This window comes from Triturus cristatus, chromosome 4_2 (genome assembly GCF_964204655.1).
Source record: "Triturus cristatus chromosome 4_2, aTriCri1.1, whole genome shotgun sequence".
Classification (NCBI taxonomy): Eukaryota; Metazoa; Chordata; class Amphibia; order Caudata; family Salamandridae; genus Triturus; species Triturus cristatus.
In genome coordinates this window covers 140,749,638-140,764,267 of record NC_140586.1, presented here as the reverse complement: position 1 = coordinate 140,764,267, position 14,630 = coordinate 140,749,638, and the positions used below count along the sequence as shown (strand labels likewise).

At 53.0% G+C, this 14,630-nt stretch overlaps 1 protein-coding gene across 4 annotated transcripts in view; it reads right to left on the bottom strand.

The window, feature by feature from the left end:
* Positions 1-14,630, bottom strand: part of LOC146833172 (microspherule protein 1) — a 329,726-nt gene that overhangs the window by 99,273 nt on the left and 215,823 nt on the right. For all 4 annotated transcript variants that reach the window (XM_085600822.1, XM_085600820.1, XM_085600821.1 and 1 more), the window contains exon 10: positions 263-291. In XM_085600822.1, coding sequence (XP_085456948.1) covers positions 263-291 — 29 coding nt within the window. The remainder of the gene's footprint in view (positions 1-262; positions 292-14,630) is intronic.

The following is a 14,630-nucleotide window of genomic DNA, read 5'->3' as shown; positions in this document are numbered from 1 at the left end:
TCATGCAGTGACATGGAAGGTTGTACTGGGATGGGAGTTACTCGTGCAACTCGGATTACAGTGTCAGGCTGAAATGCAAGGGAAGAACTGTAATGTTGGACATTTAAACAACTCAAGGGGTTAGCTGGCATTTTAAACAACCCTATTCAGAGGACCAATCTACCGTTCTCACATACTAGGTATGAGTCAGTCTGCACTGTAAAGGGAGATCACAAAAAATCAACCCCCCAACCCCTCACCAAATAGAAGTGAAGACACTCACCGTGCTCCAAAGCTTCATCTCGAGCCTCTCTAGGAGGAAAACGAACAAATCACAATAAATCACCTGCTTATATACCTATGACAGCTGAAACAACTGCAATAAAAACATTTCCAGACCCAACTCAATCACAAATGAAAAAATGACTGACCTTTAGTAACGCTTTTTCTGATAGAAACTCTTTGTAACTACAAACTTCCTCCCTTTAGAATATTGCCCAGTCATCAGACTGGTTCCAGAAAATGTTGAGCAGTAACTCTGGGTGCTGGTAGGTGGCATTGCTGGCTCTGCATCAATGCCATCCACGTCAGGCGTGCCTATATAGGTCGCAAAAAGGCCATCTGAAAGTTTCTTTCATTACTATTTCCACATCAAAAACGTGGAGCCATGTCAGACTGATTTGTGACAAGTGTGAAGAAACTAATAGGATCTTTTAAGTGACGAGTCAGTTTGCAAATCGGGCAGGATGGAGAGTCAGTGAGGAATCTGTGGCTAGATAGAGTCTCTACCAGGAAAAGCGGTACCGAAGGTAAGTAACATGTTCTCCTAATAGAGCCTTCTAACTGTAGATTCCTCACCATAAAATAGATACCAAAGCAAAACATCCGGAGGTGTGTCTACGAAATGGCTAAGACCAAAAAGTCCTACTGGACCGAACGGGCAAAATATCTCAACGGACCAGACCGTCCAGGCAGTAGTGTTTCATGAACATGTGGCTTGAGGCCCGCGTATCAGTCTGAGCCTATGATTGGAACTCCATGTACTAGCGTATTAGTAGCAGCCTTGGCTCTGGTGGATTGAGCCCGCAAATCTTCAGTAGGCTGCTTCTTAGCCAGTGCATAGCAGATTTTGATGCAGAGTACAATCTATCAAGAGATAGTCTGGATCTGCATCACTTTGCCTTTTTTGTTGCAGTGAACTCAATGGAAAGCTGATCGTTTACCTGGTGTTCTTTGGTATGATCGATGTAAAAAGAGAGGCCTCTTTTGGGATCTAAATGATGGAGTTTCTTTTCTTTCTTGGAAGGATGAGGCAAAGCGAAAAATGTTGGCAGTGTGATGTTTTGGCCGACATGGAAGGGGATCACTACCTTCAGCAGGAAGCAGGCACAAGTCCAAAAGACCAGTCTAAGTGTGGGAAAGTGCCCCATTTTGACATTGCCACCCTCACTTTTTGTCTGGTAAATGACGCAATTTTGACAGAAGTGCATTGGGTTCCTGTTATCCAGGTCCCCAGTATCAGATCTCTTTCCTTAAAACTGTACAATTGTTCCCCCAATTAGCAATACCTTTAGCATCCCTGTAAGTACCTAGTAAATGGAACCCCTGGTACCTAGGGCATGGATGCTAAAGAGGATCCCCAAGGACTGCAGCATGTATTGTGCCACCTCAAGGGACCCGTTACCACACTCATGCAAACTGCCATTGCATGCTGCGTGCAGACAAAAATGAAAACACAACATGGGCACACCTCCTGTGTGCAATGCCTGCAGACACTGCATGCAATATATGTAAGTCACCCTACAGCAGGCCTTACAGCCCTAAGGCAAGGTGCATTATATTACACGTGAGGACGTATCTGCATGAGCAGATATGCCCTTGTGATGTTCAAGTTAATTCTTGGACATTGCCAGTGAAGAACAAGTTACTTACCTTCGGTAACGATGTATCTGTAAGAAACATTAGTTAGTTAGATTCCTCACCTTAGAATATACCCAGGCGTCAGACTGGATCCGGAAGATTTTTCGTCAGCAATACCCCTTGCGCGTCGCTAGGCGTCGTCTGCGGCTCCGCGTCCGTCGTCGGCGTCGTGCGCCGGGATGACGTCGTCGGAGTACTTAGACGCCGCCCTCGCGCGCTGACGTCAGTTCTTGTACATAGCCTTCCGCGCCAGGAACGCAGAGCCATGCAAAGACCGACACTGGTGCCAAAAATAAAATCTAGGGGCCTGAAAGGACAACCTTAACCCTAGATGTCAGTTCGCAGAACGGGGAGGATGGGTGGGTCGGTGAGGAATCTAAATAACTAATGTTTCTTACAGATACATCGTTACCGAAGGTAAGTAACTTGTTCATCTGAAAGAAACACGTTAGTTAGATTCCTCACCTTAGAATAGATACCCAAGCAATACCATCCCCGGTGGTGGGTCTGCGAACCAAGATCACACCAGAAAGTCCTGGAGGACAGAACGGCCAAAGAAGCCATCCCTCCGGACTTGGCTGTCAAGGCAATAATGCCTGGCAAACGTGTGTAGCGAAGCCCACGTCGCCGCCTGACAGATGTCCTGCAAAGTGACTCCCCGTCCCAAGGCAGTAGTAGCCGCCGTGGCCCGAGTAGAATGGGCGCGCAGCCCAGCAGGAGGGTCCTTTTTAGCCAAGGAATAGCAAATTTTTATACACAAAACGACCCACCAAGAGATGGTCCGTTTGTGCACAGCTTTCCCCTTCTTAGCGCCCACGTACCCGACAAAAAGCTGGTCGTCCACCCGGAACTGTTTTGTGCGGTCCAGATAAAAGGAGAGCGCACGTTTTGGGTCCAGACGGTGGAGCCTCTCTTCCTCTTTGGAAGGATGCGGAGGCAGAAAGAAGGTGGGCAAGGTGACAGACTGCCCAAGGTGAAATGGAGTCACCACTTTAGGAAGAAAGGAGGGACGAGGCCGAAGGACAACCTTGTCCGGATGAACAGACAGAAAAGGAGGCTTTGAAGATAAAGCCTGGAGCTCACTCACCCGTCTAGCCGAGGTGATGGCTACCAGAAAAGCAGTCTTAAGAGTCAGAAGACGAAGAGGGCAATTGTGAAGAGGCTCGAAGGGAGCGCACATCAAGAATGTCAAGACCAGATTCAAGTCCCACTGAGGCATTACAGAAGGGACCGGAGGGAACGTGTGTGTAATGCCTTTGAGAAAGCGTGTAACCACAGGGGACTTGAAAAGAGAAGGCTGATCAGGAAGCCGCAAGAAGGCGGAGATGGCAGCAAGATAACCTTTCAGGGTGCCCAGGGCAGAGCCCTGCCGGGCCAGAGAAAGAAGAAAGAGGAGAACCTCAGAAAGAGGGGCGGAAAGGGGATCCACAGCCTTTGCTGTGCACCATGCCACAAATTTGTTCCACCGGCAGGCGTATACCGACTTTGTGGAGGGACGCCTGGCTGCCAGAATGATATCACAGACTTCAGGAGGCAAGTCAAATGGCATCAACTGCCGCCGCTCAATCTCCACGCATGGAGGTGGAGGCTGGACAGGTTCGGGTGGAGGACCGTCCCCTGCTGCTGCGACAGAAGATCCTCCCGAAGGGGCAGACGAATCGGGGAATCGGTCAACATACTGAGTAGCTCGGGATACCAGTATCTTCGTGCCCAATCCGGAGCCACCAAGATGACTTGGGCCCGGTCGTGCCTGATCTTCTTCAGCACTCTGGGCAGAAGTGGTATAGGCGGAAAGGCGTACAACAGACCGCAACTCCACTCGTGACGAAAAGCGTCGCCGAGCGAGTGCCGCCTTGGAAATTCCAACGCGCAGAACTGCTGACATTGCGCGTTCTCTTCGGTGGCGAATAGATCCAACCAAGGCTCTCCCCACTGCTGAAAGAGACCTTGCGCCACTTCGGAGTTCAGACGCCATTCGTGATCCATCATGCACCGGCGGCTGAGTTCGTCTGCTCTGGCGTTCAGAGAGCCCGCCAGATGTTGAACCACCAGGGTGACGCCCTGGTGTTCCAGCCATGTCCAGAGGCGCAGAGCCTCCTGACAAAGGGACCACGACCCCACCCCGCCCTGTTTGTTGCAATACCACATGGCGGTGGTGTTGTCCGTGAACACCTGCACGACACTTTCCCTGACAGAGGGAAGGAAGGCTTTCAGTGCAAGCCGGATCGCTCTCAACTCCAACAGGTTGATGTGGAGACGAGACTCCGCCGGAGACCAGAGGCCTCTGATCTCCGCCTCTTCCATATGGCCACCCCATCCCAGGAGGGACGCATCCGTCACTACGACATGCTCCGGTTGGGGAAGGGAGAGGCTCTTGCCCGTGACCCACTCGCGGTCCGTGAGCCACCACTGCAACTGTTGTGCAGTGCCCTCCGAGATCAAGACATGGTCGGACAGGTTGCCGTGATGCTGGGCCCACTGAAACTTCAGGTCCCACTGCAGAGCCCGCATGCGCCGCCTGGCGTGATGCACTAGTAGGATGCAGGAGGCCATCAGCCCCAGAAGCCGCAACACTAGCCTGACCGAAACCCGGGATAGAGGCCGAAAGATGGGAATCAGGGCCTGTATATCCCGGACCCGCTGTTCCGGTGGATGGACCCGGAACTGCGCCGAATCGAGAACCGCTCCGATGAAGAGGAGCTTCTGAGAGGGACTCAGGTGTGACTTCGGCACGTTGATGGAAAACCCCAGCAAATGCAGGAGATCCGCCGTAGTCTGGAGGTGGGAGACGACTGCCTGGGGCGAGCCCGCCTTCAACAACCAGTCGTCGAGATAGGGGAAGACTGGAACCCCTGATCTGCGCAGATGAGCTGCGACCACCGCCATCACTTTCGTGAACACCCGAGGGGCACTGGTGAGGCCGAAGGGGAGCACGGTAAACTGAAAGTGCTCTTGGCCCACCGTTAACCGCAGGTAACGCCGGTGGGCCGGCAGGACGGGGATATGGAAATATGCGTCCTGCAAGTCCAACGCTACCATCCAGTCTCCAGGGTCTAGGGCAGCTAAAACCTGAGCCAACGTTAGCATCTTGAACCTTTCCTTTCGGAGGAAGGCATTGACGTTCCGGAGGTCCAAGATAGGGCGTAGGCCCCCCTTGCCCTTCTTGGGAACCAGAAAGTAGTGGGAATAACAACCACGACCTACTTCTGGACTCGGAACGCGCTCGACGGCCCCCTTGGCCAAGAGAGACGAAACTTCCTCGCGGAGAAGATTCAAATGATCCCCCGAGATACGGTGGTGCTGCGGTGGCATGGCTGGAGGGGTCGTCTCGAAGGGGAGGGAGTAGCCCCTTCGGACGATTTGCAGCACCCACCTGTTCGAGGTTATGGACCGCCAGTGGAGCAGGTGATGGCGAACTCTGCCGCCCACTGGCGTGGTATGGGCCTGAAAGCTCGGACTAGGAGGGCTTTGAGGCGGATACTGCCGGGGTGGAAGTGGGCTGACCACGTCGGCCTCCATTTCCGCCACGGCGGAAACCACGTCCACGACCGCGCGCAGGTTGGTTCTGCGGCTGGTGGCTTTGCGGACGTGAGGAGGCACCCCTTCCTTGGCCACGAAAGGGGCGAAAAGCGGAGGTGTGCGCCCGCGGAGCCTAGAGGCCCAAGGACTTGGCCGTAGCCCGGGAGTCCTTAAAGCGGTTCAGCGCACTGTCCGCCTTCTCACCAAACAGGCGAGTGCCATCAAAAGGCATGTCCATGAGGGTGTTCTGGACATCCCCGGAAAATGACGTGGACCGCATCCAGGCGTGGCGGCGGAGCGCCACCGTGGTGGAAATCGCTCTACCCAGCGAGTCCGTGGTGTCAAGCCCACATCGTATGGCGTGCCGTGCTGCATCCCTCCCATCGGCCAAAGCCTGGTTAAGACGCGTCCGGACCTCCTCCGGACACAGGGGCAGCACGTCCTCCACCGTATCCCACAGGGAATGGGAATAACGGTCCAAGAGACAAGCGGTATTCAAGGACCGCAGGCCCAAACTAAGGGACGAGAACAGTTTCTTGCCAAACTGCTCGAGTCTCTTGGAATCCCGGTCCGGCGGAGCGGTCGGGAAGGAGGATTGGGAGGTAGAGGCCTGGATAACCAGACTCTCGGGGGTGGGGTGTTGGGACAGGAAACTAGGGTCGCCCGGAGCAGGGCGGTGGCGCCTGGCAACGTTCCTATCCACAGGAGGGACTGTGGAGGGCTTGGACCAGGTGCCCTGCAGAACGTCAGTGAGGGCCTCATTGAACGGCAGCAGAGGCTCAGTGGAGCTTGCTGAGGTTTGAAGCACCTCAGTGAGGATGTTAGTCCTCACAGCCACGGCAGGCAACTCGAGCCCAAGGGCCTCGGCCGCCTTGCGCAGCACCACAGAAAATGCTGCACCCTCCTCCGAAGCCACGGTCGGAGGAGAAGTGAATCCAGTGTCTGGCGAGGTGTCCAGCCCACTGGCCTCCCCCAGTTCATCTGCCCAGTCCTGAGAAAGCTGTGACTGAACAGCCATAGGGTCCTCGAACCCCTCCCAGTCGCCCCCTTCTTCCGATTCCTGATAAACAGGAGAAACGATCGGAACCGGACTGTAGAGATGGTAGGACTCAAGCGGCGTCGGATGCGGCGTCGGTCGACGCCGTAGCGGCGCCGGGTCCGGAGGAGGGCTAAACTGGGGCGGTGTCGGCGCCAAAGGCGTCGGCGGCGCCGGAGGTGTAGGCGTGTGCGCCGGCGGCGCCGGCGTCGGTGGTTCAGTCGCCGGCGCCGGTGGAGGAGTGACTAGGTCAACCGGCGGCGACGGGGGCCCAGGCATGGGCCCCGCGGGGACCTGCGGCGTCGAGACCGGAGTCGTCGACGGCGCCGGGGCCGGAGCCGCCGGCAGGCGAGGTCGCCCAGTCGAGTCCGCGGGGCCCGAAGGCGCGCCAGCGGGCGTCGACGGCGGGGCCAGGCTCCTCATGGCCGAGAGGAAGGCACTGATCTCCGCCGGCGCCGCGTCAGTCCCAGGGACCGGCAGGTATGGGGGCGGACGCGGCGCCTGCGGCTCCGCCGGAGCCACAGGGGTGGAACCACCCTGACCCTCGGCCGAGTCGCGCGACCGGCGAGGGGAGTCCGAAGAGCGGTGTCGCCTCTTGGACTTCTTTGAATGTTTGGACTTACCCGACGACTTGGAGCCGGACGATCGATGGCGTCGGCTAGGGCTCCGCGAGCGATCCTTGGACCTCCTCCTGGACCGGGATCGCGCACGACGCGGAGCCGAGTGGCGAAGCTCGAGAAGCTTGCGGGACCGCTCCAGCCTAGCCTTCGAAGTCAGGGCCTGGCAGTCGTTGCACGACTCCGCGTCGTGGTCGGGGCCTAAACAGTAGAGGCACCGGCGGTGGTGATCGGTCACCGACATCAGTCGATGGCAATCCTCGCAAGCCTTGAACCCAGGCATCCTACCGGCACCAGATGTCGACAGACAAGGATCAAAAATGATCAAAAAGATTTAGTCAAAAAAGACTAAAAGGGGTAGCTCGCCCGGATCTGCGCTTACTGGCGCGGAAAAAAGAAGAACTGACGTCAGCGCGCGAGGGCGGCGTCTAAGTACTCTGACGACGTCATCCCGGCGCACGACGCCGACGACGGACGCGGAGCCGCAGACGACGCCTAGCGACGCGCAAGGGGTATTGCTGACGAAAAATCTTCCGGATCCAGTCTGACGCCTGGGGATATTCTAAGGTGAGGAATCTAACTAACGTGTTTCTTTCAGATCAGGGAAGCCATATTGAGTATATGTACTGGGCCCTGATGATTAAGAGTTCCCCAGCTACATCATGGCTTCACTGAAACTAAAGTTGCTAGGCATTGAACATCTCGTACTAATAAATCCACACTGATTCCAGTGATTAATTTATTAATACATGCACCCAGAGGATAACTTCGAGGTACCCCTGAAAACCTACCAACCTCTAGTGTACTGGCTGACTGGTGTACACCAGCCTGCTACCACAGATAGGTTTCTGTCACCCTGCAGATGACAGCCCATGCTTCTCGAAGGCAGAAACAATGCCTGCTCCAGCCAGAGGTGTTGTCACCACCTCCAAGCAGGATGGTTAATAATCAGTATATCAAGGCAGGAGGCTTCAAATGCCCCTACCACCTTTGATATGCGACCCAGGCTTCCCCTAGACAGGGGAAATGCCACCCCTTGCCCCGGATCCAGTTGGCACCAGGACAGGCAGGAAAACTTGCTAGTCAAGAGGCGTATTCACTATCAGGCCAGTTCCACCCCCTAGGGTGGACTGCCTGATATGAACACGAAAACTAGAATGCCACCATCTTGGCTTTTGGTGGAATTAGGTCCACTGGGTCATGGTTATGCCCGCTTCCCACAGGAAGTGGTCATATAGGAGGTGTAGTCACCCTAAAGGTGAGTAGCTCATTGGCTACCACTGGTCATTCCCCTTAATGCCCCTAAATTGAGTATTTAGGTCGCACCCTTGATGCCAGGAACTCAGATTCGACGGACCCAGAAGAGGACAAAGAGCTGCAAAAATGAGAACTGAAGACTTGCTGTGGACGTTTTGACGCCAAACCCTGCCTGCCTGCACCAGTCTCGACAATCGTGAAGAAACCAACTCCGTCCTGCAGCTGAACCTCTACCAAGAAGTTTAGTAGTCTGCCAGGTCTTCACAAATTGTCAGCTCTCTCCCTTGGAGTAGAGGGGCTGCTCCCCTGCAGTCCGTAGGCACCAAAACAGCTGAGTTCAGTTTACTGTGCTGCCGCCCAGAAAGAGGTCACTGTGCTCCAGAAGGTCAGGTCAGTCTCCCCACCAAGTGAAAAGATGACAGGACCAACTGGAGCCACACAGCACCAATACTTGTGGTCCTGGACCCCTTGCAGCACCCAAAGCCTGTTTGAGTCAAATCCTTACTCAACGACACCAATCAACAATCGAGGGATGTCAGTACCGCAGAAACCCACTTCCAGAGTGGCCCATCTGTCCTGATTTTTGCACCCTCAACTGGCTAGAACAACAACTGCAAGGACCTGCGATGCACCAGCCAAGCCGACCTAACCTTTCTGCACCAGAGGGCCCCGGCTTGGGTTCTCTAAAAACTGACAGTGCTGTGTTGCTCCCAGGACTCTTGTGAACCGAGCCCCCATTGGGAGCTCCCGGACTTGCCCCCAAGACCCCCTCTACAGCCTGTTGGTAGGTGGCCCCCCTCTCTCTGCTTTGGTGTAAGGCTAGCAACTCGACCAGCACCTCTGCACTCAGATGCCCCAGGGCAGGTAAACGCTAACTGCTGGCGGTACTTTGGCCCTTACCCTCCTACCACCTTAAGTCCTGAAGGGGACCCCCGGAAACATACTGCAAGTACCTGTATACCGCATATGTCTTTTTCTCCCATAGGAAAGCAACACATGTAAAGATGCATTTAAGTGAGCATTTTACATTACCTGTGAAAGTCGATATTTTAAAAAGTACTTACTTGCTTACGAAGTTCTTGGTATCAACATTTATATAAATAGGAGTTATTTTTCTAAATTGGTCTCACATTTATTCTTTGAGTGTTTGTCTCATTCATTGTCTCTGTGAGTACAACAAATGCTTAGCACCACCCTCTGAAAGCCTAAACTTCTCACCCACACTACCACAAAAGAGAGCATTTAGGGGCACACACATCAAGCATATTTGCCTTTGCGGCCCATTTGCAAATGCAAAAAATGCTTTTAAGATGCAGCAAACCCTATTTTGCGATTTGGTAACCTGTTACAGAATTGCAAAATGGGTTTGCGATTCACCATTAGGAAGGGGCATGTTTAGGGCGTCCCTTCCTAATACTGAATCGCATCGGTATGTAGGAATGTTTTGTGACCGAAATGCGGTCGCCAAACATTCGCATTCTACCACCAAATATAAGTAGGTGGTAATCCATTCGCAAAAGGGAAGGGGTCCCCAAGGGACCCCTTCCCCTTTCTGAATGTTTGTTACAGCGTTTTGTAAGCGCTTTTCCCACGGACCACTGCCTAATCTTAAAAATGGAAAGAAAACTTTTCATTTAACTTTTTGTAAAGCATCTCGTTTTCCTTTAAGGAAAAAGGGCTGCTTTACAAAAAAAAGATTTTTATTTAAAAGCAATCACGGACATGGTGGTCTGCTGACCTCAGCAGGCCACCATCCCCGTGATTTCTGTGATTCCTTGGGTGTCGTAAATTGCGATCTACCTCATTAATATTAATGAGGTAGAGCGCTTCGCGAACCCCTAGGAATCGCTATCTGAAACTCTGAGTTACATACATTGTAAATTGTGATTACCAAATTGCGATTCTCAGGAATTTGCAATTAGGTATTCGCAATTTACAATTGTGATGCATGTAGCCCTTAGTGTCATCATTTTTGTCTATGTAAACCCACAAGGACTGCCTGGACTCTCTGCACAGTGTACCTCATTTTGGTTCACTATACAGAGAGCCAGCTTCCTACACTGGGTGGTAACAAGAAAGAGCTTGAAGCTCGCTCACCCTCATGTAATTTCCACTATGAAGGCTGTCTTATATGTCAGAAGCCTCAAAGTGCAGCTGTGCATGGGTTCAAAAGGAGAACACATAAGACATGTAAGGACCAAATTAAGGTCCCACTGGGGGAAAACAAAAGTGGTAAGTGAGAACATACGCTGTAAGCCCTTAACGTGTCACAACAGGTAACAATAGAGAGGGCTGACTCAGCAAACGCAAAAAAAAACCCGGAATGGCAGAAAGGCAAGTTTAAAAAGTGCACAGGGAAAGGCCTTGCCGGGCCAAAGATGACACAAACAGCACCTCTGACAGAGACAGAAAGTTGGTCAACTTGTCGTGAGGATCACCAAGCCACAACCCTGTACCAACAGCAGGCGTATGCAGTCTATGTTGATCGACGTTTGGGTTCCAGAATAATATTAATAAAGGAGAATTAAAGACACTCAATTGTTGCTGCTCAATCTCCAAGCATAAAAGTGGAGAACGCACAGGATCAGCTGCAAGACCCTGCCCTGTTGCTGCGACAGAAGATACTCCCAAAGGGGCAGCCTGATCAGAGGACAAATGCTCATGACCAGGAGGTTTGTAAACCACAGTTTCTGTGCCCAATCCCGAGCCACAAAGATGACTTGGGTACAGTTGGATCTGATCTTCTTGAGGACTCGGGCAGGAGTGATATCACCAGGAAGGTGTACAGGAGTCCTCAATTCCATTCAGGGGCGTGGCTTGGTCAGTAAGATTGGGGGTGTAGGAAGCTGGCTCTGTACATGGTATGACACCACGTGGTTATACCGTGCACAGAGTCCAGTGATTCCCCAGAAGTGTTCAGGGCTAAATGTAAACGCAAAGTGCTCTATTAGTGGTAGCGTGGATGAGCAGCCTTAGGTGTAAGACACAGGAGTGGAAGGCATTTATTGTACAACATTGACCAATAAGGGGAAACACGCTTCAAAAGGAGATCCACCCTAATTTTATAAAAATAAGCTTTGTTTGAATTTTATTTCAAGACCAAGATCTTTGCAATAAGGTAAGTACGTTTTGCAGGAAAAAGGGTTCAATGTTATCCTAGAGAGGAAAGCAATAATGTGGTACAGGTAAGTACACAACTTACAGTTCCAGTCTCCGGGATCAAACATCAGGCAAGGGTCAGGTGAGTACCAAAACTGCACCACCAGCGGCACAGGGGCGGCGGGTGCAAGGGTCAAAATCGGAGTTCCGCCCAATGCATTTCAAGACTAGGGGGTGCTCGAAGCCACACTGCTTGCAGGTAGGTAAATAGGTTGCAGGGGCTATGCTTTGGGCGTAAGAGGAAGCACGGGGGCACAAAGGAGCACCAAACATATGCCACCAGCGGCACAGGGGCGGCCCGGAGCAGGATACAAATACAGTGTTGGACACCCAATGCTTTCCAATTGAGAACTTGCTTCGGACAAACAGGCTGCAGGCGTCGCATCAGAGGTTGTAGGAGGGAGACCAGCGACAGCAGAGGTAAGTAGGGCTATAGGGGGTCGTAGGGGCACCGTATCAGCTCACCCAGGTCCAGGGACTTCGAGGGCAGGGGTGTCTTTGGACATCGGATTCTTCTTACCGAAGCAGATTGCGGTCAGGGGAAGCCTCTGGATTCAGGCTGCAGGTGTCATCGTGGAGTTTAGTAGGGGACAGCCAATGCTGGACTTAGTCTGGATTGCTGGGGAGCTGTTCTGGGTCGGCAGTCCACCTAGACCAGAAGCATCTAGTACAGAGTGGGCAGGAGTAACGGATCCAGAGGGCACCGGAGTCCTTTGTGTAGGTTTCTTTGTGGACAGAGCTGTTGTCTCTAGCCTTTGTCGATGGGCAGGAAGTCTTCCTCTGGTTCTGGAAGTCGCTGGCAGCAGGACAGGCATCTTCTTCACAGGGTCTTTGAAACTGGAGACAGGTGAGTAGGGCTGGGACCAAGTCAGTAGTCGTCTTTATACTTTGCTGCACAGCGTCTTCTTTGTCCTACCTTCTTAGGTCGGAAGGAACTAGTTTCCTGGTCTGGGTGAGCCGCCTAAATACTAAATTGTTTTAGGGGAGTAGCAGGTAAGGCGCCTTATGTGGAGTGACTATACCTTCAATTATGCCACCCTCCTGTTGGGGGGGGTGGGGCATAGACCTTGCCCTGATTGGAGGGTCTCCCCATCTTAGGGGTGGGGTGGCAGAGGTGGGGACAACTCCTATTCTCCTACGTTTCCCGCCCAAAGTAGGGGTTTAATCCGGGAGCTGCGATCTGCTGCTAGCAGCAGAGGCTGCGGGTCGCATTACAACGTCTGCAGGTCTTTGAAGCTTTCCTCTCGAGCACTGGCCCCATTCTGGGGGAGGAGGTGTGACACCTTCGCCCAGGAGTTGAATTTTTTTCTGGTCCCAGAGAGCAGAGGCTCTCGACCCAGGGGTCCAGAACCCTGTTGGGTGATGGTGGGCTGCTTACAGCTAGTCTGTGACCACACCAAGGCAGGTGCCCCCTGAGTACATGGTACAATAAATCCCACACTGGCGTCAGTTTGGGTTTATTGACACGAGTAGTTTGGTACCAAACACTCCTGGGTTCAGAGAAGCCATCATGGTGATTCGAGTTTGAGGAGTTTTCAGCCCATGTAATCTCTATGGCTTCCCTGGCACTTACAATATCGAAGATTGGACTTAAATATTGTAGAGGTGTTAGACCTGTCAGCCCTTTGGGTGGTCCCTCCTCATCATTATTTATTTTGTCCCACTTTTGCCTCAAACCCTGTTATAATTTTTCCTTTTTGGGAACCACCAGACTTTTTAGTGTTGATGCAGGGTCAGGGAGCCATTTTCCCTACCCCTGGAACTTCTGTCTGAGGGCCTGAGACACAAAATGGTGGCCACCCATTGTCACCTGTGACATCACCAGAACCCACTGGAGGTTTCCAGAACATTCTAGAACCCTGTGACAGAGGGAGGCAGTTTAGAATGTTGGGAGGCCATCTCAGCGTGGCAGTTGGCAACTGACTGGAGAAGAGAGAGGACAGAGTTAGAAGGAGGTCAGAGTAAGGCAGCAGAGGTGGAAACCAGTGCTTGGAGTGGGGTCCAGAAACCCACCCTTGATGCTAGTCTCTACTGACCAAGCCCAGCCTAGAGCCCTGGGTGGGACCAAGACCAGAAGAACCATCTTAAAGGACTGAACATTTGAAACAGGCCTTAAAGAAGAAGAACAGCAAGTTCCTGACCTGTTCAGCAGTGTCCTCCTGGAGTCCTGACGTCGAGAAGCCTGGAGACCTGGGGCCGGAGGTCGAGAAGCGGCGCTGACAGAAAGCAGACGTCGTACCCGGAGCCGCCAGAGGTCGAGTGAGGGCGCCGACGGAGGTCGTGGAGAGGCGCCGGAGGTCGAGTCGGGAGTCACCTGAGGTCGAGGTGAGGCGTCGACGGGGGAGTGAAGTCCGCCCACCGGAGTCGCCGGAAACTGAGGTGAAGCGCGCCGGAGGTCGGGAGTGGAGATCGCACTCCGGAGACACCAGGAAGTGGGGAGTCCGAGTCCCTGCGACGCCGCCCAGCGACATCGAGCCGAGGCCGCCCAGCGACATCGAGCCGAGGCCGCCCAGCGACATCGAGTCGAGGCCGCCCAGCGACATCGAGTCGAGGCCGCCCAGCGACATCGAGTCGAGGCCGCCCAGCGACATCGATCCGGAGCCGCCTCACGGCGTAGACACGGTGCCGAGCGGAGCCGATCATCGTGAAAAGGGCAGTAAGTGGTAGAGGGGGCATCTGAGGCCCTGTGGAGCCCTAAAAGACCATTCTAGGGGCTAAAGGGGTGTTAGAACCAGTCTGGGAGTGCCAGGGGTGAATTGAGACTGGTACAGTGACCTACATAAAGAGCTGTGTAGTTTGGAGGGCCAGATCTTTAGTTTACTCTTGTTCTGCCTCAGAGTAGGCCCCAGCCTTGACCAATCTAGGTGGGACACCCCCATGCCACCCAAGTGTCCTTAAGTTGTGTATGGGCAAAGTAAGACCAAGTGACCTCATGTAAATGATTTGAACTGCAACGGTCATTGGTTGTTCTACCTTATTTATTGAAGGTGCTTTATTTATTGTCATCCACTAATTTATTCCTGCACTATATTTATTGTCTAACTGTATTTATTTGCCATCTGTATTTATTGCACCCTATTTATTCCTTGCTTATTTATAACCTGAACCTATTTATTGAAATTCCAATGTAGTAATATTTATTT